The sequence below is a fragment of the Ipomoea triloba genome, chromosome 7, assembly GCF_003576645.1.
Source record: "Ipomoea triloba cultivar NCNSP0323 chromosome 7, ASM357664v1".
In the NCBI taxonomy this organism is placed as follows: Eukaryota; Viridiplantae; Streptophyta; class Magnoliopsida; order Solanales; family Convolvulaceae; genus Ipomoea; species Ipomoea triloba.
In genome coordinates this window covers 3,478,988-3,499,373 of record NC_044922.1, presented here as the reverse complement: position 1 = coordinate 3,499,373, position 20,386 = coordinate 3,478,988, and the positions used below count along the sequence as shown (strand labels likewise).

The 20,386-nt window shown below is 36.4% G+C and overlaps 4 protein-coding genes across 4 annotated transcripts; 1 reads left to right on the top strand and 3 right to left on the bottom strand.

Annotated features, from left to right (window-relative positions):
* Positions 1-476: 476 nt before the first annotated feature.
* On the bottom strand, positions 477-3,069 carry LOC116025072 (uncharacterized protein DDB_G0284459-like). The gene is made up of 2 exons (XM_031266143.1): positions 2,954-3,069; positions 477-2,296 (listed from the first exon to the last, which is right to left on the bottom strand). The coding sequence occupies exon 2, from the start codon at positions 2,249-2,251 to the stop codon at positions 746-748; it is 1,506 nt and encodes a 501-aa protein (XP_031122003.1). The 5' UTR covers positions 2,252-2,296; positions 2,954-3,069; the 3' UTR covers positions 477-745.
* Positions 3,070-3,919: 850 nt separating this feature from the next.
* On the bottom strand, positions 3,920-8,645 carry LOC116025578 (zinc finger CCCH domain-containing protein 5-like). Its single transcript, XM_031266848.1, has 9 exons — positions 8,167-8,645; positions 7,660-7,812; positions 7,420-7,557; positions 7,099-7,257; positions 6,363-6,455; positions 6,021-6,137; positions 5,662-5,736; positions 5,327-5,514; positions 3,920-5,080 (listed from the first exon to the last, which is right to left on the bottom strand). The coding sequence occupies exons 1-9, from the start codon at positions 8,545-8,547 to the stop codon at positions 4,123-4,125; spliced, it is 2,262 nt and encodes a 753-aa protein (XP_031122708.1). The 5' UTR covers positions 8,548-8,645; the 3' UTR covers positions 3,920-4,122.
* A 2,118-nt stretch (positions 8,646-10,763) lies between these two features.
* LOC116025724 (WD repeat-containing protein 55) lies at positions 10,764-16,053 on the top strand. Its single transcript, XM_031267058.1, has 16 exons — positions 10,764-10,970; positions 11,046-11,078; positions 11,191-11,255; positions 11,359-11,446; positions 11,541-11,613; positions 12,259-12,365; positions 13,083-13,125; positions 13,508-13,564; positions 13,693-13,769; positions 13,881-13,929; positions 14,047-14,093; positions 14,179-14,252; positions 14,453-14,508; positions 14,620-14,743; positions 15,140-15,210; positions 15,686-16,053. Exons 1-15 carry the CDS (start codon positions 10,867-10,869, stop codon positions 15,208-15,210), a joined length of 1,068 nt encoding a protein of 355 aa, XP_031122918.1. The 5' UTR covers positions 10,764-10,866; the 3' UTR covers positions 15,686-16,053.
* Positions 16,054-16,160: 107 nt separating this feature from the next.
* LOC116025723 (probable serine/threonine-protein kinase PBL28) lies at positions 16,161-19,814 on the bottom strand. The gene is made up of 7 exons (XM_031267057.1): positions 19,375-19,814; positions 18,783-18,967; positions 18,487-18,685; positions 17,812-17,975; positions 17,594-17,698; positions 17,212-17,334; positions 16,161-16,658 (listed from the first exon to the last, which is right to left on the bottom strand). Exons 1-7 carry the CDS (start codon positions 19,442-19,444, stop codon positions 16,422-16,424), a joined length of 1,083 nt encoding a protein of 360 aa, XP_031122917.1. The 5' UTR covers positions 19,445-19,814; the 3' UTR covers positions 16,161-16,421.
* Positions 19,815-20,386: the final 572 nt, after the last annotated feature.

Sequence of the window (20,386 nt, the reverse complement as noted above, 5' to 3'; positions counted from 1 at the left end):
AAAAAGTGTGCAATTGGACTATCAAAAATTATGCAAATAGTATTTTTTACAGGTTATTTTCAAAATTTTATTCAAATATGATGTCATAATTTCAAATTATATATAAAAAATTATTTTAATTATTATTTTTAAAAATTAAAAGAAAAAAAAAATTAAACGGTGACTTCTTACGCCAATGATTTTGCAAAATGCAAAATCATTGGATTCGACTGGGTGGTTTCCACACGAACTGGGTGTTCATTTGCATCACGTGCAGGCCGATTAACTAAAAGTCTAAGCGGTTAGTTGGATGTTTAACCAGGATTAGACATTACTCAAATTATCTAAACTAAAAAAGAGGCAAAGTTTGACAGTGGAGACTTTTCTCTAAGTATGTTTTTTTTTTTTTTTTTTTTTTTGCTTATATGAGTGCTGCAGATTCAAACAAACACAAAATACGCCTCTTATGACAATAATAATCTAACAAATTAAAGGGATTATGGGAATAGTTATAAGTATTAAACACGTTATGATGATATATTACAGAAACAGGAAGATTGGCAACAGAAGAAAATTAAAGAAAACAAAAAACAATTGTGTGATCAGATCATCATTCTTTGATACTGCACCATAGCACACATATGTAGGCTTATATATAACCACCAAATTTAATTTATGTATGCATACACACATATATAATATATATAGAAATTGTTGGAGTGAATTAATCATATCCCAACAGAAGAAATCATCAGATCATATATGATCACTTGTCTTGCAAAGATATGACTGTTTCAAAAGCCCCAGCAAGTGCTTTCACCTTATTCTTCCTTTGTTCTCGAAGCTTGCTTGCAGTCTCCTCAATCACATCATTAGACACCACACTCTCGTTTCTCTTCAATGCCGGTTTATTCGCCTCTGGCACCTGACCAACGTTGTTGTTGTTGTTGTTGTTATTGTTGTTGCTCTGATCATCAGTCATTTCCTTAACTTCTTCTTCAGCTACTTCCTGATGATGATGTTGGTTGTCTGCTTTCTTGTCTTTCTCTTTCTCTTTCTCCCTTTCCTCTTCTTCCCCTTCTTCTTGGTTTTCTGCCTTGTTTTCACTGCAGTTATTATCACTGCTGTGGATAGTCTCATCTCCCTTTTCTTCCACAGAAATTTCATCTGCAGGCTTTGGGTCTGCAGGTGTTGTTTCCTTTAGATTGTTGATTTCCCCGCCGGCTTTATCTTCCACCTTTGGATCTTCGGGTGTTGTGTGTGGCATTGTGTCTGCACTTTGTGTTTGGCCGCATTCTTGGAGGTTTTCGGGCACTGAGATGGCCTCTGCATCTCCTTCCTCTGTAATGGTGTCCACAGGATCAATGGGGGGATCTTCTAGGACTGATGATAACGAGGAGCAATCTTCAATGGACTTGAGATCCTCAAATTCCTCGTGATCTGATGAAACCACAACAATAATGTTTTCCTTTTCTTGTACTATTTTGCTGTTATTGTTGTTGTTGATTTCGGTTTGATTGGAATTGGGAGTAGCAGAAGCCTCTGTTTTATGATGATCTGCAGATTGTGGAATTGGAACAGATGGTTCGTGGGGATGATTTGTGGTTAGGATTGTCTCTACTGGCTTCTTCTTGATTGGCTTTGAAGACAATGTGGTATTACCAGGTTGTTTTCTGGTACTGCTTTTCTGTGTCTTATTGGGAGTAGTCTTCAAATGATGATTATGGGCAATGGAAGAAGATTTGGAGACTGAAGAAATGGATCTTGTCATAATTTTGCCCCTCTTATCATTAGCCTCAGAAGTTCTTGACATTGCTGTGGATGATTTTGGCCTGTCCAAACTGGATTTTGTTCTGGAAAATGTGGGCTTATATGGTAGAGAGGAGGTAGAAGAACAAGAAGAAGAAGGGGAAGAAAGTGGGGAATGTAGTGGTTGGATTGGTCTGTCTAAGGACTTTCTTCTGGCCGGCGATGGCTTGTCTCCAGCGAGATTCCGGTGGGTGTCGAGATGGGATAGTGGCCTATCCAAGGACTTTCTTCTGGCCGACGATGGCTTGTCTCCGGCCGCCTGCACGGCCGAGGAGGCGGTGGTGGGGCGGAGATAGTTTGGGACAGAACTAGCAATTGAAGAAGAAGAAGACGACATTAATCTCGAGGTGGTGGTCGTGGTGGTTGCTGTGATTCTTTTGTGTTGTTGTGGCATGGTGTTATCAGCTTGACTTCCTTTCTTCTCCTTTCCCCTCAATCCACTCTCCCTCACCCTTGTTGCCATCTTATATCTTTATATATATGTGTATATATATATACACTTTCAAACCTGCAAAAACAAAACAAAACAAAAAAAAAACAAAACAAAAACAAAAAAACAAAACAAAAAAAAAAAAACAAAACAAAACAAAATTATTATCTCAATATCAAAGCTTCTCTATCTTCAAAACATAATCTCATAACACAATGTAGCAGACTCGTGTTACTTTGCTGGGGCGGACAGTTCAGTTAGTTTCTGGATGGTTGGATCGGTAGATTGTGAGCAAGATTTGTATTGGTTTTCTACCAAAATGTAAACATATATATACAAAAGAATTCTATGGTGTCTGCATGCACTTGCTGTATTTGTTGTGTTTTAACAAAATTAGAGATCCAAAACTTAGAATTTTATTCAAGAAAAATTAAACTCTTTGTATCTGAATCACGAATTGCTAATGTACACGATGCAGTGTATACAAGAATGGCTACATACTTTGTTCTGGACAGCATAACGTCATCAATATATTAGAATCTCATTACTTTTCTACCAAAAATAAAACATACACGAAAAATCTTAGGGTATATGTTTGGACGACAAATTGATGATATACATGGCACATTATATTTTAATATATATATACACATTTAAAGATGAATGATACTTAATTACATGCACATTAATAAACATATTGAATTGGGATGAAGAGAGAAGTGATTGTGGAGGTACCTTAGATGAAAGAAGACAATGCCAATTGTTTGAGGAGATGAGGAGAATGAAAACTTGGGAAAGGAAGAAACAAAGGATTTCAAAGAAGAGTGTATGGATATATTATGTTAAGGTACAAACACTGATGATAGGAGAGTATTATTTTATTTTTGATTTGTAGAATGAAGAGATGATGGGCAGCATTGAATTGTGCGACAATAGAGCATGACCTGATACTCACCAATGGTTCATTTCTTTGTGGCCATCACGTTTACAATTCATGTTATGGAATAGGATTATGTATATATATATTTTTAGAAATGATCCAAATATACCATAATTTTACACGAAAAAAATAATTAAACATATGAGCTTAAATAATGTGCAATTAAACATTCAGACTTGTTATTTTAGTGCATTTAAACCCAATAGTTAGTTATCCACCTGAAATAATGGGTCGTTAGCGTTTTGACAAAAATTCCAACGACCAACAATTGAAGAAGAAGGCGACCTACCAATCGTCTTCCTCAGTGGAGAAGACGACTAGTCGAGTCACCTTCTCCAGTGAAGGTGATTGGCAATTGATTTTATTTTTTTTTTTGAATGGTGGCAATTTTATTTTCGACGACAACGGTCAAACGGTGGCTTGAATTGCACTCATTGTAATTTTATGGATAATCTATTGGTTTATGATAAACATGACTTATTTAATTGATTTTGACAATTTCAAGTGTTTAATTGCACTTTTTTAAAGTTCGGGAATTTAATTATTATTTTGTGTAAAATTCAATGGCTTATTTGACTATTTTTTCTTTTTTATTTTAAATGTTGTTAATTTTGCCTAAAGATTTATTACAAAAGTAATACTCCGTAGTAAAAAGTGATTTCCTTCTTGTTTTATTCATTATAACTACTAATGACACCATTAGGCTATTAGCATACCACAATTGAGGAAATAGGACTAAACAAATAAGAGCACATAACTCAGAAAAAGGAAGGGAAGAACGATTTCACATTCTACTCCGGTCTCAATGCGTATGAACAAGATAAGCATATGAATGTACATTTCAACGTTTAAACATAACAGATAATTTAACAGCTTTTCACAGCTTTTCAGTTTGCAGCTATCAACGACTTTTTAACTAGGTTTGCCAAACATAGCCTATATATCTCTACACCACTAGCGCGTTTTAAGAATCACCTTTATCACTTCTGCTGTGATGACTTTTGTGCTTTTTCTTACGCTCCTTATGGCTATAATCAGATGCCTTTCTCTTCCTGGATTCCACATCGCGGTCTTTAGTAATTTCTTTGCCAGGTTCCCACCTGCCTCTTTCATTAATATCTTCACCAGTGGCAGTGTGGTATCTGGGACTCTGGGATATGCTCCCCACATACCCAGAATGATCCTCGTCGAATCTTTTATATTCTTGAACATCATCATTATCAAGTGAGACTTCATTCAAACACCTTGAGGATTTCCTGCTGTTTGCTCGCTGGCTATCTTTGACCCCAGCAATCTGATCTCCATTAGCATTTCTACGAGGAGATTTGCTCTTGTTATCCCAAGGATCGTCTGATGATACAGACACAGTGTTTTGATATTTACTGGAGCTTCTTCCCCTGGCATTGTGGTGTGATTCTCTGTTTCTATTAGTACTGTGTGCTCTACTTTTGCTGTATGCCAAATCATCTAGGCCTTCGGGTGCCTTCTTTACAAGTCTTGTGTTCTTTGTAGTGTGTCCAAGCTCAGCATCCCCCTCTCTTTTTCTGCCAAACAAATCTGAATCAGAATCAGAATCAGTGCTACTACTTCTGCTCTTCCAGTCATCACGACGATCTTGAGATTCTGGTCTTTCAGACATCGAGTGTCTTGATCTTTTCCTGTCGCTGTCACAGTGGTCAAGTCCATCTCTATTTTTAGCCGACCAATATCTGTCAGATTCGCTATCATCATAAGAGCTATTTTTATGACGCTGGTTAGTTCTAGAATTTCTCTCTTCTTCACATCTTTTCTCATCAACACCTTTGGGCTGCTTTCTCTGTTCTCTCCTTCGAACATCGCGTTCCTTATGGATTTTTAAACTCCTATCCTCTCTTGATCGAGACCTTCGACTCTCTCTTGACTGAAATCTTCCAGAGTGATGCCTGTCAAATCAAAAACTTGTCATGCATATAAATAAAATACAAATGAAATACAAATGAATACATAATTACAAAATCCAAGCAAAAGCATTATACTTCAGAGAGCTTACTTAGAAGCAAGATAAGAAAGACCCTTATGGCTAAAAGGCAAAAAACATACATACATACGTCCAGGGTACACACACACACATGTAGAATAAAATTCATCAGACCTGCCTACATCAACTGTATATATCTTTGCTGAAGTACCTGATATGTTCAGAGTCTTCTCGCTCAAATTGCCTGTCATAGACAGACTCATCCGAATAGCCAAACAATGCAGCCATCTTTTTAATCCAGTAATTTGGGGGTGGCTTATCCCAATCTGCCCATTCATAATCTCCACCAGGGTTTCTGAAACAGTGGATAAAATTGCATGATGTTCCACGAGAACATGCCTGGCAAGACACACCCTTAAGTTAATGCATAGTATGTCAACAGGGAGCAAAGAAAGAATGGGATAAGACTTTGCAGAACCATCAAAATATGCACCACACCAGGATATAACAATTCATTAAATATATAGTACAGAAATTGACGCTTACCTTAAGCCTTGATTTCATAAACTCCCCACATATAGCAACCTTCCATCTTGTCACGCTAACAAATTCACATGTAATCTATACAGAGCAAACCATGAATTACTAATGAAGAAAATAACAATGCTTAGCTTTGTATACTTGCTTGTAAACAGCAAATAACTTATTGATACGGTTAAACTATATATGATGTATGCACCGTGCACACTAACACTGTCTACTCCCAGGAGTACACAAACAAGTCCAATAATCAAAATTGTGTGAAATTCTCAATGCCAGAAATTACAGAAGCAATGCCCCTGCCATGAAGTATAGCAGTGACAAATAGAGCATTATCAGTCTTGAGATAAGTGGAGGGTATCTACCTGTTTGCCAGCAAAATAACGACCATTTATAGATTGATAAGCAAGCACAGCGGAATCCAATGATTTATAGTGCACGTAGACATTTCCCCGTAAATGGGATGAACTGTTTCTGCATACCTAAATGAAAAGTACACATTTGTTACACACCCAGGTTGCAATTGAATGCATGTTAGCACAGCAGAATCTACTGATTTACAAGTGGTGAGGCCATGCTAGCAAGCTTCCCTGGTCCCAAGCATGACAAAGCAACTTGATTCATGATTATAACATAGACATGACTAATTATCATGAGCTAATATATGTATATACACATATATGCAGCACATGATATAAGTATCATACCTTGAAATTTACTATCTCTCCAAACTTCAAAAATTCTGTATGCACATCCTCATAAAATTCTTCATAACTATGTTCAACCTCCTCATCTGTGCACTGGAGAGCAAAGAAGTAGCCAAGAGTGTCCGTATAAGCATATGCGAAGCGTAAATGAAAGCAGCAGACCCAAAAGAAACAGAAGAAATAATCAAGAAACCATACACAAACAAATAACTGAACAGTGTAAATATATGGCATTCTTCTAACTCAATATTGCTGCATGTAGGATACAGAACTTTTTAGTCTTCAACCCAACCATTGCGAGAACCATGTACCTCCATTGTTTCAGGGCAGTAGTTCTGTTCTAATCAAGTTAAAGAATAAACAAAAAAAAAAGGTATACTTGATTCTTAGAATTAAAAATTTTTATTCAGGAACCAAACATTACACAAAAGCCATTACATTAATGTTACTATATAGTGATTAGTGAAGGTGGAAGTCAAATTTTATATATGCATTTTGAGTTTGTGAAGCCAAAAGCTAAATATATATTACAATGGTCAATGGACAACAAAAAGACCAGTATAACCCAGCCAAAGTATGAGCACCAAGATAAATTTAAAGCACAGAGAACATGAAATCATGCAAAGTGTTCCTTTGATCAAGAAGAAACTCCATTTAGGTATTATATCTGACAAATGCTAAAGTTTGAAAAGTAAGCATCAGGATACTTGAGCCACATGAAGACTTCATAACAGACCTCAAGCCCCTCATCTTGCTCCCAGGCAAGGCCAGGTCCATTGTACATGTTTTTCACAAGTAATGTGCAGGATTTGTCAGGATAAAAGTGAATCCGGCTGCAGTGTGACCCAAAGCGACAAGCTCCTGTTTTGATGTGGAAAGGACAATGAGCTTTATCCTGAAATAAGATCAGCCAAGGGATGAGGCATAACTGCTAGAAAGAAAGGGGAAGAAAATAAATTGGGATGAGGGTGAGATAGGCTTAGGATTTAATATCATTTACATGAATAGATGTATTATCAGGGGAAGACATACTAATACAGTAGAAAGGAAAACCTACTTGTTCTGTCCCAAAATTTGGAGTCTGTTGAGCAACATTTTCCAACAACCCTTGTGCTGAAAGTGTGGAAGCATTATTGTTTTCGTCAAAAGCTTCAGATTGTGGAGGTAAAGGATTCGAAGTTGGCCTAGGCGGATCCTACATAAGCCCACAATAGCCTCATATCAGTATTTCACAGGTCCAATATGCCGCATAGAGAGCAATGGACAAAATGTCTGGAAGTAAAATAGTAATTGCTACCTCTTTAACTGCCAAATGTTCCACATCTTTCTTTTTCACTCTAACTCTGTTTTTCTTGACAATTATCTCGTTTCCTTGCCATATGATTTCAGGAGGCCCATCTTCTACATATTCCCACTCTTCATCGTCATTTTCTTCGTTTTCACAGGCAGCCTATTGAAGGTTTTTGAAGTAACAGTAAAAAAGTCATCAAATGAGCATAAGTTTAGAGAAAAGGAGGACATAAATGCAATGTGTATGACTATCTGTCTATCTGTTTCACTATCTGTCTATCTGTCTATTATGACTATCTGTCTATCTGTCTATCTGTATGACTAAGCAAGCTCTTTCCTAACTTGCTTTCTAGTTTGTGTTCTGCTCATACCAGAAACCTGATTTCTTTGCATTATTCCAAGGCAAAATTTGGCAAAACTAATAGGTGATTTTCTAATTTTCCATAGATCGATAAGCACAATAGGTGCACGAAATGGACTGTGAATAGAATGGTGATTGGCGAAGAGTGCAAACCTGGTTTTGTTTCAACCTCTCTTCTTCTTCAATAGCTCTTATCCGCTCTTCTTCTTCCTCCGCAGCTTTTCTGCGAGCTAGTTCCTCGAGAAATAGCCGCTCTCTCTCCTCGAATTCCTTCCTTTCTCTCTCTAGCCTCTGATTCTCCGCCTCCTCCTCCAGCTGAATCCTGCGCTGCTCCTCCGGATCATTGAGGCAAGCGTCCTCTTCTATTCGTAACTTCTCCGCCAGCTCCCTCCTCTTCTGCTTCCTCTTGTCCTTCTTTGCCGCTTTTCTCTTCTCCTTCCTGTTCGCACATGTCTCTGTTGCTGAGCAACTCAGCACGCCCTCCATGGATTGCTCGACGTCTTGTTCATCCGTATTCAGATCTGTCATCATCATCTATGGCTTGGGCTCCAAACAGACTGTCGCGTTCAAGTCCCAATTCACACCATTCGGCATTCGCTTCAGCTTTGCTCGCTGTGTTTAATTTGAGAAACAGGGTTTTAGGCCAATTTGTCATCATCATTGTTATAGCATACGCCAGTTTAGATTGCATTGTGAATTTAATTTTAAAATTATGTGTTTTAAAGTTAATACATTTTATACTTGTAATTAATAATTTTGTACATATAAACAAATTTAAAATATATAACATGATAATTACAGATACGTAACATGTAAGATGTGCATTTAATTAATCGTTTGGTTAATCATACCAAACTTTTATTCCGTTAATTGGTCGGTTAACCGAATTTTTTAAATTTTTGAATGAGTTGATATGCCTACGTACAAAAATAATCTTGTCAATTCGATGTTTTGTTGCTCAAAAGTCATTACAAAATCAAGTAAAAATGCACCAGTATAAGTGGAAACATGCAAATCAAATACACAATTCGTCTATCTTACTGTCTTACATTGATTCACATGTGTCCTCATGTGTGGCTCGTGCAGTGAGATGGGATCCTCCACCAGATGAGCATTTAAAGGTTAATCTCTCATACTTTGAGTTTTGTGGGTAGGGTTGCTGCCTTGGTGCGTAACCGGGGTGGTTTTTTGTATGCCTTTGCCGCTTCCGCAGTTTATGCGTTTCAAAAATTTTTCTGAATTTTGTTTGGTTGTTAGGAATGGTATTTAGCCTAGGGATTTAAATATTTGGTCTTAGAGTATGTCTTGCCTAAGTTTAAGGGTTATGCAAATACCTCGCTTCTATCCTTGGTATTTGGATTCCGATGTGTCATGACTTAGTTTTCTTTGCTCATGTGCCTTTGTTTTTGTTCTTCAGTGTTTGCCGCAAGGTAATCTTCATGTGGTTGTCTTGGCAGATTGAGTAGGGGGTAAATATGGCGAAATTCCTTATTGTAGTATGTTTGACCTACCTTTGGAGGTGCGTGCGTTGATTGCTACTGATGATGTCTCTTCGATTTTCTTTGAGAAGGAGGATCCACCTTAACTTTCTGGCTAGCTGTTGGCCTGTTGCAGCCTTAGTTGTTTAAAAAGATATGCTTGATTAATATGGAAAAAATAAAAGAAAAAAAAACAAAAAGAAAAAACAAAAAACAAAAAGAAGAAGAAGAAGAAATAATAAAAAAGGAAATAGACAAAAAGAAAAAAAAAAAAAGAGAAAAAGAGTTAGTATTGCTAGTTGCTTGTTTTGGATGCAATGATGGCTTGATTTTATGTCAAGTTTAGCCTCAACAACGCAAGTGTGAGCAGTACAAGAAGCATCTAGTTCGGGCTGAATGGTGACCGAGCAGAATTCATCAAATCCGTTGACCTAATCAAGCTTGTTGCTTACCAATAGTAGCTGAACCTCTTTCGAGTTTCGGGTAGGATTGGAGTTACAGTGGGAGCCTGCCTTTCTTTCGTGTCTCCTATTTATTACTTTCATTTATTTATTTGTTTATTTATTTGAGGTGTGCATGTTTATTATTATTATTATAATTATTTGCATGCTTCTATTTATTTCCTTTTGCCCTTATGAGATAAGTATGATATGGGTGCTTTATTGGTTTGGCCCTTGTGGGCTTCTCTTTGAACAGGCCAAGCCTCAATGTTGGTGTTTGGGTAAGAAATTGCACATTGGTCCGAGTTTGAACAGTGGTTGAGTAAAATTCATCAAATTTGTTGGTCTAACCAGGCTTGACGCTAGTCAATAGTAGCTAATCCCCGGTAGGGTACATGCTGATGTGTTCGGTTGCTATTGGTTATGGTGACACTTCATTTCACCAGCCTATTTGCGTGTAGTTCTTGTTTTTCATCAATGGCCTGCATGCCTTGTTCTTTTGGGCCTGTGTGTCATACTAACTCTCAATCTTTTTTTGTATGGCCGTCCTTTCCAATCATTATTGCATGGACCATGGTCAACACAATTGTATGGACCAAAAATAAAAAGTACATTATTTTTGTACTGACTTCAGTACAAAAATAATGTACTTTTTATTTTTGGTCCATGCAATAATTAGATTGTCCCTTCTTTTATTATTATATCAATATATATATATATATATTAATTAAAATTAATTTTAGTATATTAATTATTACGGAGTATAAAATAAAATATATTTCTTATGGTTTTTTTTGGTTACTAAAATACAATGTGCAAACTGCAAAGCATAGTCATCCTGAACACACGGGCACACGACACGGCAACATAACATCGGGCCATCAGCCATTGTAAATATTTGCAAAAACCCTAGCAAAACCTCTCGGAGCACAACAATGGCTGCGGTGGAGATAGATTTAGAAAAGCTCCCGTTCGACCTTGATTTTCATCCGTCTGATCATCTTGTCGCTACTGGTCTAATCACTGGTGACCTTCTTCTGTAAGTAGTTCTTTACTAAATTGATTCCTGAGAAGGCAAAAGAGATAAACTAATCCGCTGAATTACTTAATGCAGACATCGTTACACCGCGGATTCTCAACCTAAAAGGTACGATGAAAGAACGTGTATCGTGCATATACTATACAGTTGTATCATATCTTTTTGCGGATTTATTTTACTTATTTGAGAGGATTTTGATTTTTTGTTATATGAATTATAGGCTGTTCGCGGTACGTGCACATACTGAATCCTGCAGAGCGGTCAGATTCATCAATGATGGACGGAGTAATTATGCTACTTTACTTGTTACCCCCCTTGTTTTCGTGCCAATTGTGATAATAAATACTAAGCCTCTTTTTTTTTTTACTTTTTAAAAATGGGTGTTCAGCAATCATAACGGGATCACCAGATTGTTCTATCCTTGCTACTGATGTTGAAACTGGATCAGAAGTTGCTCGTGTGGAGAATTGTCATGGGTGGGTTATAGAAATTTAGAGCTGATGCCTAGTGAATAAGTGTTATAATGGTATTTACTTGAGCTTTCATATTGGTTTTTCCCTATGGATGCAGGGCTGCTGTTAATCGAATTGTCAATTTAACGGAGTCAACCGTTGCCTCTGGGGATGATGAGGGTTGTGTAAAGGTCAATTTTGAATACACTCACATTGAAACAATTAGAAAACTAAAATTTTAAAATCCAGAACAACTAGACATTGTGTTTTTTTTTGGTTATCAGATATGATGGTAGGTGAATGCTGTGAGTTAGTAGTTTGTTGAGTGTTCTTTGAGTTGTCTTCATTTATCAAGTTCATTTAAATATTTTAGCAGCACATCCATCTCTAACTTTAATGCAATGTTCTGTGTGAAGGATGTTGACTGCCAAGTGAAGCTTATAAGATATGATATGAATATATGATTGCATGTGAGTGCTGTGTATTAACAGTTTGTTGAGTCTTTGTTGAACTGTGCCCATTTATCCAATTTATTTGATTATTTTAGCAGCGCAATTGTTTTTTTAACTTTAATGCAGTATAATGCTCAAAGGATGTTGACTGCCTATTTGTCTAGTCTATTATTAGTATCCTTTCCTATACAGTATGCTTGTAATCCCCCTTGTTCTCTTAGGATAAGCAAAACTATCTTTGTGCTTTTCATTTGCATACCTCTCTTTCTTGTTTTCTGCTTCTGTTTCTACCTTTGAAGCATAAGATTACAGTTGCTGAGTGTTTTTAACTTATCAAGTTAAAGTGAAATTTTAGTTATAATTTATAATTTCACCATCATATAGGTGTGGGATACTCGACAAAATTCGTGCTGCAATTCTTTTCATGTCCATGAAGAATACATTTCAGATATTAATTTCGCACGTGATTCCATGAAATTACTTGCGACAAGGTAATAATGACCAATGCTCCTTTTCTCTCTTTCTCAGTCATGACACATTTCTAAAGGTTTCTAGTGCACCTGTTATTTAGCATTATATTTTGACCTGATTTTAGGGGACACCTTATTTATTAACTTTGGCTTTAGTTTCAGTGCCACAGGTAGTGACAGATAAATCAATTGATAGGCATAGTCATGATAGGTCTGGTCAGGCGCAGTTAATTCTTCTAAAGTGGTTACCATATAAGGATGAATAATAAACAATGCCACATTCCTTTTGTTACGGGGCCTGGTGGTTAGTTGCCAACTCCCACAAAGTTGATAAGATGCCCCTATGGACCTGATGCAGTTTATGTATCATTTTAAAATCTTCTTTGATTAATTATATTAACTTATTGTGTTTGTTTGGTCAACTATAGTGCTATAATGAGAGGTCACTGTTCAGATAGAGGGGAGAGGGTAAAATGTGCTTTATTTATTATATAATATGATCACAATTTTCCAACTTTTTGCATATGGTTCTAGAACAACTGGCTATTTTTCCCTAGATAATTGTCTTCATGTGCTTTTTTGTGATATTTGTCTGTTCTTGAGCTTCAAGTCTCTCAGTCAGCAAATCTTCATTTTTTAAATTGGAACGCTATAGTTGTTTTTATTCGACTTTGATGATCCTTTTTTTTTTTTTTTTAATTTTATTTATTTATTTATTTTAATAATTTTAAATCTCAGTGGTGATGGGACTCTCTCTGTCTGCAACTTACGGAGCAATAAGGTAATAATTGGATTTCTGCATTTCACTTTTTATCCATATATGTGGGTATCGGGTACCCAGGTGCTAATTCCCCAATTACATTGATAAGATGATGCTATCTCTAATGATTTAAATGAGTCATTGCTTTTACATTATATTTGGTTGGATAAAGATGCTTTTAATCAATAACTCCAGTACAACACCTACTATCGTGTGTAAAATATGTAATGATCCAATTCGAAAGATTTAAAGATGTGTACGACATGAATAATGATGCATCCTTTGCTGACTTTAAAAGGTTTTTACATGGAGTTTTAGTTCTGAATTTGCATGAGAATTTTATTTATTTATTATAATAATATTATTATTATTATTAAATTTTTTTTTAAATCTTACCTCTTAGGTTCAAACTCAGTCAGAGTTTTCTGAAGATGAGTTGCTTTCTGTTGTGATTATGAAGGTAGATATCTTTTTGTTGATTATATTATTTCATGTTTTGTTTTTGGCTTTAACATTCCAATCATGTCAGAGTAGCAGGCTGTTTAAATAATTGCCCGTATTTAATAATACAACTCTCTTTCTCATCAGAATGGTAGAAAAGTTATATGTGGGACTCAGGGTGGAACTCTGTTATTGTACTCCTGGGGCTTCTTCAAGGATTGCAGGTATTTCATCTTCAGGAAGAATAAGTGAATTAGACTGGAAATATTGGATGTCTCATCTAATTGTTGAACTTGTTTGAACTCATTATAATTTTCCTGGCTTTTATTTTCCAGTGATCGGTTTGTCGATTTGTCACCAAACTCGGTGGATGCACTGTTGAAAGTGAGTGTTTTCCGTTAGTAGTCTATAATAAGGATTCGGATTTAACAAATTACTGAGTAATCAGTAACTGATTCTATATTCGAAATCCAATAATTTCCAATTGTTCGTATTGTGAAGCTTGATGAAGATAGAGTAATCACTGGATCTGAGAATGGACTTATCAGGTGCGGCCTGTTTGACATGTTTGAATTGCCAGTTCTACATGTCTATATTAAACTGTTATTTATTATCCTCTTATTTTCTCTTTAGTTTGGTGGGAATATTACCAAACAGAGTAATTCAGCCAATTGCCGAACATTCAGAATATCCTGTTGAGCGTCTCGGTATGAGCTCATTTAGATCTTACATTCTATGTTAAGTTTTGAGATTGAACTGGTCTCTAACCTTGGTTAGGTGTTTATTTGTGTCAGTGACATCTACTAGCATTTGTTTGTCTCCATTTGGTCAAATATTTTTCTGATAACTTGGACTTGAGCGGTTGAGCCAAATTAGTATTTGTAACTTCTGTTATTCAATATTGCAGCTTTCTCTTATGATAAAAAGTTTCTTGGGAGCATATCACATGATCAGACATTGAAGGTCCATGCGTCTCTGTTTTTTTATGTTATTGGTGATTTCTATATGCTTGTCAAATGAATTTGTATTTCCTTCTCCCTACCTATCTCTCACACTATTCTCATTTGTATACAGCTGTGGGATTTGGATGAAATACTGTCAAGTTCTGGAGATGCCACGAATCAGGCAGCTGAAGCAGATAGTGATAGTGATAGTGATGAAATGGAGATTGATGATAGTATTCCAAAATCATCCAAAGGTCTTATTTATATTACATATTTATGTCACATTCAAGGCATATTTAGGCAGTTACTAAAAGTAAATATAATTGTTTTACATACACAAGTTGATTATTTTAGCTGAATTATCTTATTTTCTGACCACTGCGGTTGTTGTTGGATACTTGTAATTAAAATTATTAAGGTGTTCTCAAATTGGAATAGTTGAATAGGCGGACATCACTCTTACAGCATTATTAAGGAAAATGCTCCCAACTCTGAATGTCACGCACCTTAGGATTTTTTATTATTTATTTATTTATTTATTTTTTTGCCTATCTTCTCCATACTAGCCAACTATTGTAGCTGGTTAATCGGTTAATCCTAACTTTTGCTACCCTTGCTTCCTAATTCAAATACTGCTGCACTCTTTGCAGGAAAGAAGACTAAAACCACAAGTAAAGGGCAAAGCACAAGTAGTTCAAGCAATTTCTTTGCAGATTTATAGGTAAATGATCATATTTAATTACTGAGTGCGAAAATGTCTTCTGTTGTTTGAAGTGGCATGGCACTTGAAATCATTTCTGGTTCAGTGCTTGCTTATGTGCTATAAGTTTTGGGATAATTATAGCACACTTTGGATAATGACAATGGTTAACATTGTGATCTCCAATGCATTTGCTTGTGCTGAAAGAGTATTTTGGGAACCTTATTTGCTAACTTTCATTTTAGAAAATTAAATAAAAAATAATATACATATTTGATATTATTTATATTTTTTTTTTCCCCTAATTTGTTCATAGTACGATGACATATCCATATGCAATAGGTGTATATAAATGTATAGCCATCAATTTGCTAAATTTTAAAAAACTTATATTGCAAAACTTTACTTAAAGTAGCTTTTTAAAATTTAAATTTAGCAGATTGATGGTTATCTGTTATATGCTAATCTAACAATGACCAAACATTTATTTTACCAGGTTGATCAAGTTAAATTGCTAAAGTGAGTCAAATCTTCAAAAATAGCTGGATTCATTATTTATCAAAGTTATTGAGTGGGGAGTTCTCACAATGCTTGTTGCTCTAATCGAAGTCCCAAACCTGAGACGAACCTTGGGCTTCCCGCTACTATCTCAAAATTTTGTTGTTCTATAGTATTATTATTGTCATTAGATTTATGTCAATTTCTTAAAATTAAGAGTTACTTTGTATGTGGCTTATAGATCAGTAAATTGATGTGTGGTTTGACAAGGATTGTTTTTTGAAGCTATTAGGTGGTAGATGGTAATATTGTTCTTGTAGGCTTTTCAATATATAAAACCATACCAAATTAAGAATCTTAAAAAAATTCCTTTATTATTCTCCATCCTAGAAGGAGAATTCAAATCAAACAAGTACAACCAAATGTATGCACTGATTTACATCTTTTCGAACCCAAACAAAAGGCAAGAAAGATATCTCCAATGGTATATTTCAATTGCAATAATGGCCTTGAAGAGTGGAAAGCAATAATAAGTTCATGAGAATTATCACCACTATTGATCTAGACATTTTGGGAACCATTAAATTATCAAGAAACTCATCTTCTTCCTGTTGATATGAAGGACTTTACAGTATTATTCTTGCATGGTTGCTACTCCAGAGTCCAGTATTATAAAATTTCTGACCTGGGAATCCCTGCTATTGGAAACATCCATTTCAACATTGATGTTACTCTCAGATCATTCTGAATGCATGCATAGTCATTCCCAGCCCTCTTGTGTTTGTGTAGAGAATCAGTTGAAGTTCTTTCACACATTCCTCCATTGATGGTCTCTCACTACTATCGGTCCGGACGCATCGAGATGCTAGGTTTGCAAACATGGTGATGGACTCCATTGTGTATGAGCTTCTGCTCATCTCTGGGTCTATCACTTTCCTCAGTTTCCTCTTGTCATTCAAAATGTGCCTCACCTATGGCAGTCACAAAGATTCCTTAGTCACCTCGTTTTTTAAATTGAGTAACGACTTGGAATTAGAACTGTCAAAATAGGCTGGGTGTTTTGGCCAATAGCTTGTCATTTTGTCAATAGTTATACCATGGACCTGGGTGGACCCGTGTCCATTTACCTACTGAATGTTCACAATTCAGTTGTAAACACTAAACATTCAGTATATTTTTTGAGAATACTAAACGTTCAGTATATAAATTGTGAATATTCAGCATGTAAATGGTGTATTTTGGACTCGGGTCCACAGAATAATTTGCCCATTCTGATAACTTGATAAGGTGGGCTTGGAAATTATGAGCCCAACCAATTCACTGTGGTTTGGACCATTTAGGCTCGCCTCTTAACGGGATACTAACACCGACCCTGACCTAACCGCCCTTGGTGGGTCGGATTAAGTTGGTAGGCCCAACCTATTTTGATAGCTCTGTCTAAGATATTCTACGGTATTAGTTTATAGGACTGGTTTAGTCATGATCTAGGATATGCTAATGCTATGGTGGATCAACTGTCATTACCTGTAACACCAGATTTTGATCATTTGGCCCAAGATTGAGGTCAACTGCCCTGCGCCCAGTCAGAAGCTCAAGCATGACAACCCCAAATGCATATACATCACTCTGTAAAGTGAGTTTTCCTGTCTGTTGCAAAAGTAGACCAAATTTCCAAGTGAACAAACTCCAAACAGCTATAAACTTGGAATCTTAAAACTTAAATGGAGTTAATTTTATCTAGTGTTATGTTTCAACTAACATATTGGGTAATAGAGTATTAAATATAAAAAGTTCTCTAACAGTAAAAACCGTTACAGTTGGTTTTTGAAACTTTAATTTGAAAAAACACTATGGTCAAGGGAACTTAAGTTGAATTAAATCAGTCAAGATACAATTCAAGTCGTACCAATGTATACTCGGGATCAAAATAGCCAAAAGTACCAAGCACTCTGGCAGTAACACAAGTTTCCTGGCCTTCTGGCATCAACTTTGCAAGCCCAAAATCTGATATCTACACAACCAGAAAATAGTGACAGTAAAATCTTTACTCGAGATCTAATTAATTTAAATGCCAGAATATGGAATTAATCATGCCCTAGACAAAAAAAAAAAAATGGGATTAACCTTAGCTTCATATTTGGTGCTCAAAAGAATGTTGGTAGATTTGAAGTCCCTGTGAACTATAGGAATCCCAACAGCAGAACTTGAATGGAGATATGCAAGTCCTCTTGCTGCCCCAAGAGCCACCTTTAGCCTCAAGGGCCACTCCATCTTCACCTCTCCAATTCCTGCAGTACAGATTGTTATAAAACTAGGAGTGAAATGCAGAACTAAAGCCAGTGAACATGGTTAAATTAGGGAGAAATTGCACTTTTCATTATAGGTTAATAGTGGATTTAGTTAAAGCTGTCAAAACGGGTTCATCCGAAAACGTTCCGTTTTTTCACGTGTAGGGATTTTTTTAACTCAACCCGTGTTGGATGGGTTGACGGGGCTGACCCGCCAGCCCGTTTATTTATTTTTTAAAATTATATTGTTAATTCTCCAACTCAGTCCGTCTAAAATATGGGTTAAACTGGGTTAAATTAACAAACCAACCATTTGCTAATGGCCTTGTGGTCTAGTGGCATCCGTTAGTGGCATTTGGTTGCACCCCATGTTAGAGGGGGCAGGTTCGAGCCTCAGTGGAGGTGATGCTGACTCTTTGTGCTTCAGTAGGTTGAGAAAGTAATTTATGAACAGATACTACATTGTAACCGAGTCAGTAGTACTCAAAAAAAAAAAAACAAACAAACCAACCATTTAAGTGATCTTGGAGGTTCCCTTTGTGCATATATTCATAAACCAGAAACCTTTGCTTCCCATCTGCACAGTAGCCTATTAAAGACACCAGATTGGGATGGTCCAGTCTGCTCAAGATATCTACCTCCACCCTAAATTCTCTCTCCCCTTCTGCTTCTTTGGACAATGGTAAGTCCATCTTCTTCACTGCCACAACCTTCAATTCAAATCCCAAACCACAACTACTGCACTATCAGATAGTTCACTGATGTATATATAACTATATATCTTGACCATTCTTTATACATATATACCTCTCCAGACCGGAGCGTCCCCTTGTATACGCGACCAAATCCTCCTTTCCCCACCAGGTTTTCGTCCCGGAACGAATTCGTGGCCTCCTCCATTTCTTTGAGAGTGAAAACTGATGATCCTTGGCGCCGTTTTGCTGGTGGGTTCTGCTCTTCATTTAGCCAACATTCTGCAGGTTTATAAACCCCTGACAACAACAACAACCACATGAGTCCAGTAAAGCAGGAACCAAAACATCATGGCCCATTCGCCTTCTTGGTCTGTGTGTCTGTCAACTATGGACAACTTAGGTCAGTTTATCTCCTTTGCTGGTCAGGGTCACAAGGCGGGATTCACCCATTGCACATTCTTAGCTGCAAATTTTCCTCGTCACTCAAAAAAAAAAGCACACCATAACTTATTGGCCTTTTTGATTTAAGCCTGTTAGCTATGGACAATCTAAATTGGTTTACCTCCATGTGATCCGTTAGAATTACAGTAAGATTTACTCAGTGTACACTCTCAAGTAATGGATGCATGTTTTCCTAAGTACTCAAAAAAAAAACATCATGGTACCACAAAGAATTTAAAGATGACAGGAAGAAGAAAACATACAGGGATTACTCTGATCATCAGACTTGCTCCTCCTGCGCTTGTTCCAAGCTGCAACCAGACCAAAAGGCATGATAACTTCTCCTCCTCTTCTTCTTCTTCTTGAAATAGATACAGCTATTCTTTTTATCAAGAAATGGTCAATTCAGGAGAAAATTAAAAGAACCAGTACACAGCTTCAGATACTTGTCTGGGGTTCAGATGGAAGCATAAATGTGTTTTAGTACAGAAACTGGAGGGTATAAGCACGTATGAGGATCCTGCATTGGAGTATGTATAAAGCATATGATTTCCCCAGTCCCCACAGGCTAGCTTAGTTGGTTCGACTGATTATTTTAAAGTCTTGCTTCAGATGCATCGAAAAACCTAGACCGATCAGAGGAGATGAAGACTCACTGTGTGTAAAGTGTATAGGTTAGAAGTGAGAATTTAGAGACTGACGGGCTCACAATTTACCTCGTCCAGCGACTCTGGTGTTAAGTTGGGATACCTAATTAAGGTATATATAAAAAAATATTGGTTTACTTTTGAAAAATACTTCAACCACCTGAACTTCTCACTTGAAGGATAAGAAAATAAAAATGGTTGGTATACTTGTTGCTTAACTTCCAATTGCAAGTTGTGGGGTACTTGGATTATGTTTGAAAAGGAAATGGAAGCTGCCATGCACCTCTCCTGATGTTATTCTTTTACTTCATAATTACTGCAAAAGGCAGTTGTTGAGGGGTCACTTTTGAGATATTCCATTGTTTAATTTGTGTAATAATAAATTCTTATTCTGCCAATCCATACCGTATGAGATAATGTTAATTACTTGCATCAAATCTGTTTACAAATGATATGACTTCATCTGAGTTTAATCTTTAAGTAAATAAACCAAATTTGTAGGTATTTAATTGTATTTTGTATTTTGTTTTTTGGATGATGAGGAAAACTATAGAAGGGATAAATCGCACTAGGAAGATCCTGTGTGACAAACTTGACTGAGAAGGTATTGACAACAATTGAATTACGA

Bases quoted from the DNA above. Each gene is read 5' to 3' on its own strand.
- LOC116025072 (XM_031266143.1), bottom strand. From the start codon at position 2,251: ATGGCAACAAGGGTGAGGGAGAGTGGATTGAGGGGAAAGGAGAAGAAA.
- LOC116025723 (XM_031267057.1), bottom strand. From the start codon at position 19,444: ATGCCTTTTGGTCTGGTTGCAGCTTGGAACAAGCGCAGGAGGAGCAAG. The intron at 18,686-18,782 runs GTATATATGTAT...TTTGAATTGAAG, and splicing joins GGACGCTCCGGTCTGGAGAG to GTTGTGGCAGTGAAGAAGAT. The intron at 17,335-17,593 runs GTACGACTTGAA...CTTTTGCAACAG, and splicing joins TTGATCCCGAGTATACATTG to ACAGGAAAACTCACTTTACA.
- LOC116025578 (XM_031266848.1), bottom strand. From the start codon at position 8,547: ATGATGATGACAGATCTGAATACGGATGAACAAGACGTCGAGCAATCC. The intron at 7,813-8,166 runs GTTTGCACTCTT...AACCTTCAATAG, and splicing joins AGAGGTTGAAACAAAACCAG to GCTGCCTGTGAAAACGAAGA. The intron at 6,456-7,098 runs GTCTGTTATGAA...TTTGCTCTCCAG, and splicing joins AGCAAGATGAGGGGCTTGAG to TGCACAGATGAGGAGGTTGA.
- LOC116025724 (XM_031267058.1), top strand. From the start codon at position 10,867: ATGGCTGCGGTGGAGATAGATTTAGAAAAGCTCCCGTTCGACCTTGAT. The intron at 12,366-13,082 runs GTAATAATGACC...TTTAAATCTCAG, and splicing joins ATGAAATTACTTGCGACAAG to TGGTGATGGGACTCTCTCTG. The intron at 13,565-13,692 runs GTAGATATCTTT...CTTTCTCATCAG, and splicing joins TTTCTGTTGTGATTATGAAG to AATGGTAGAAAAGTTATATG.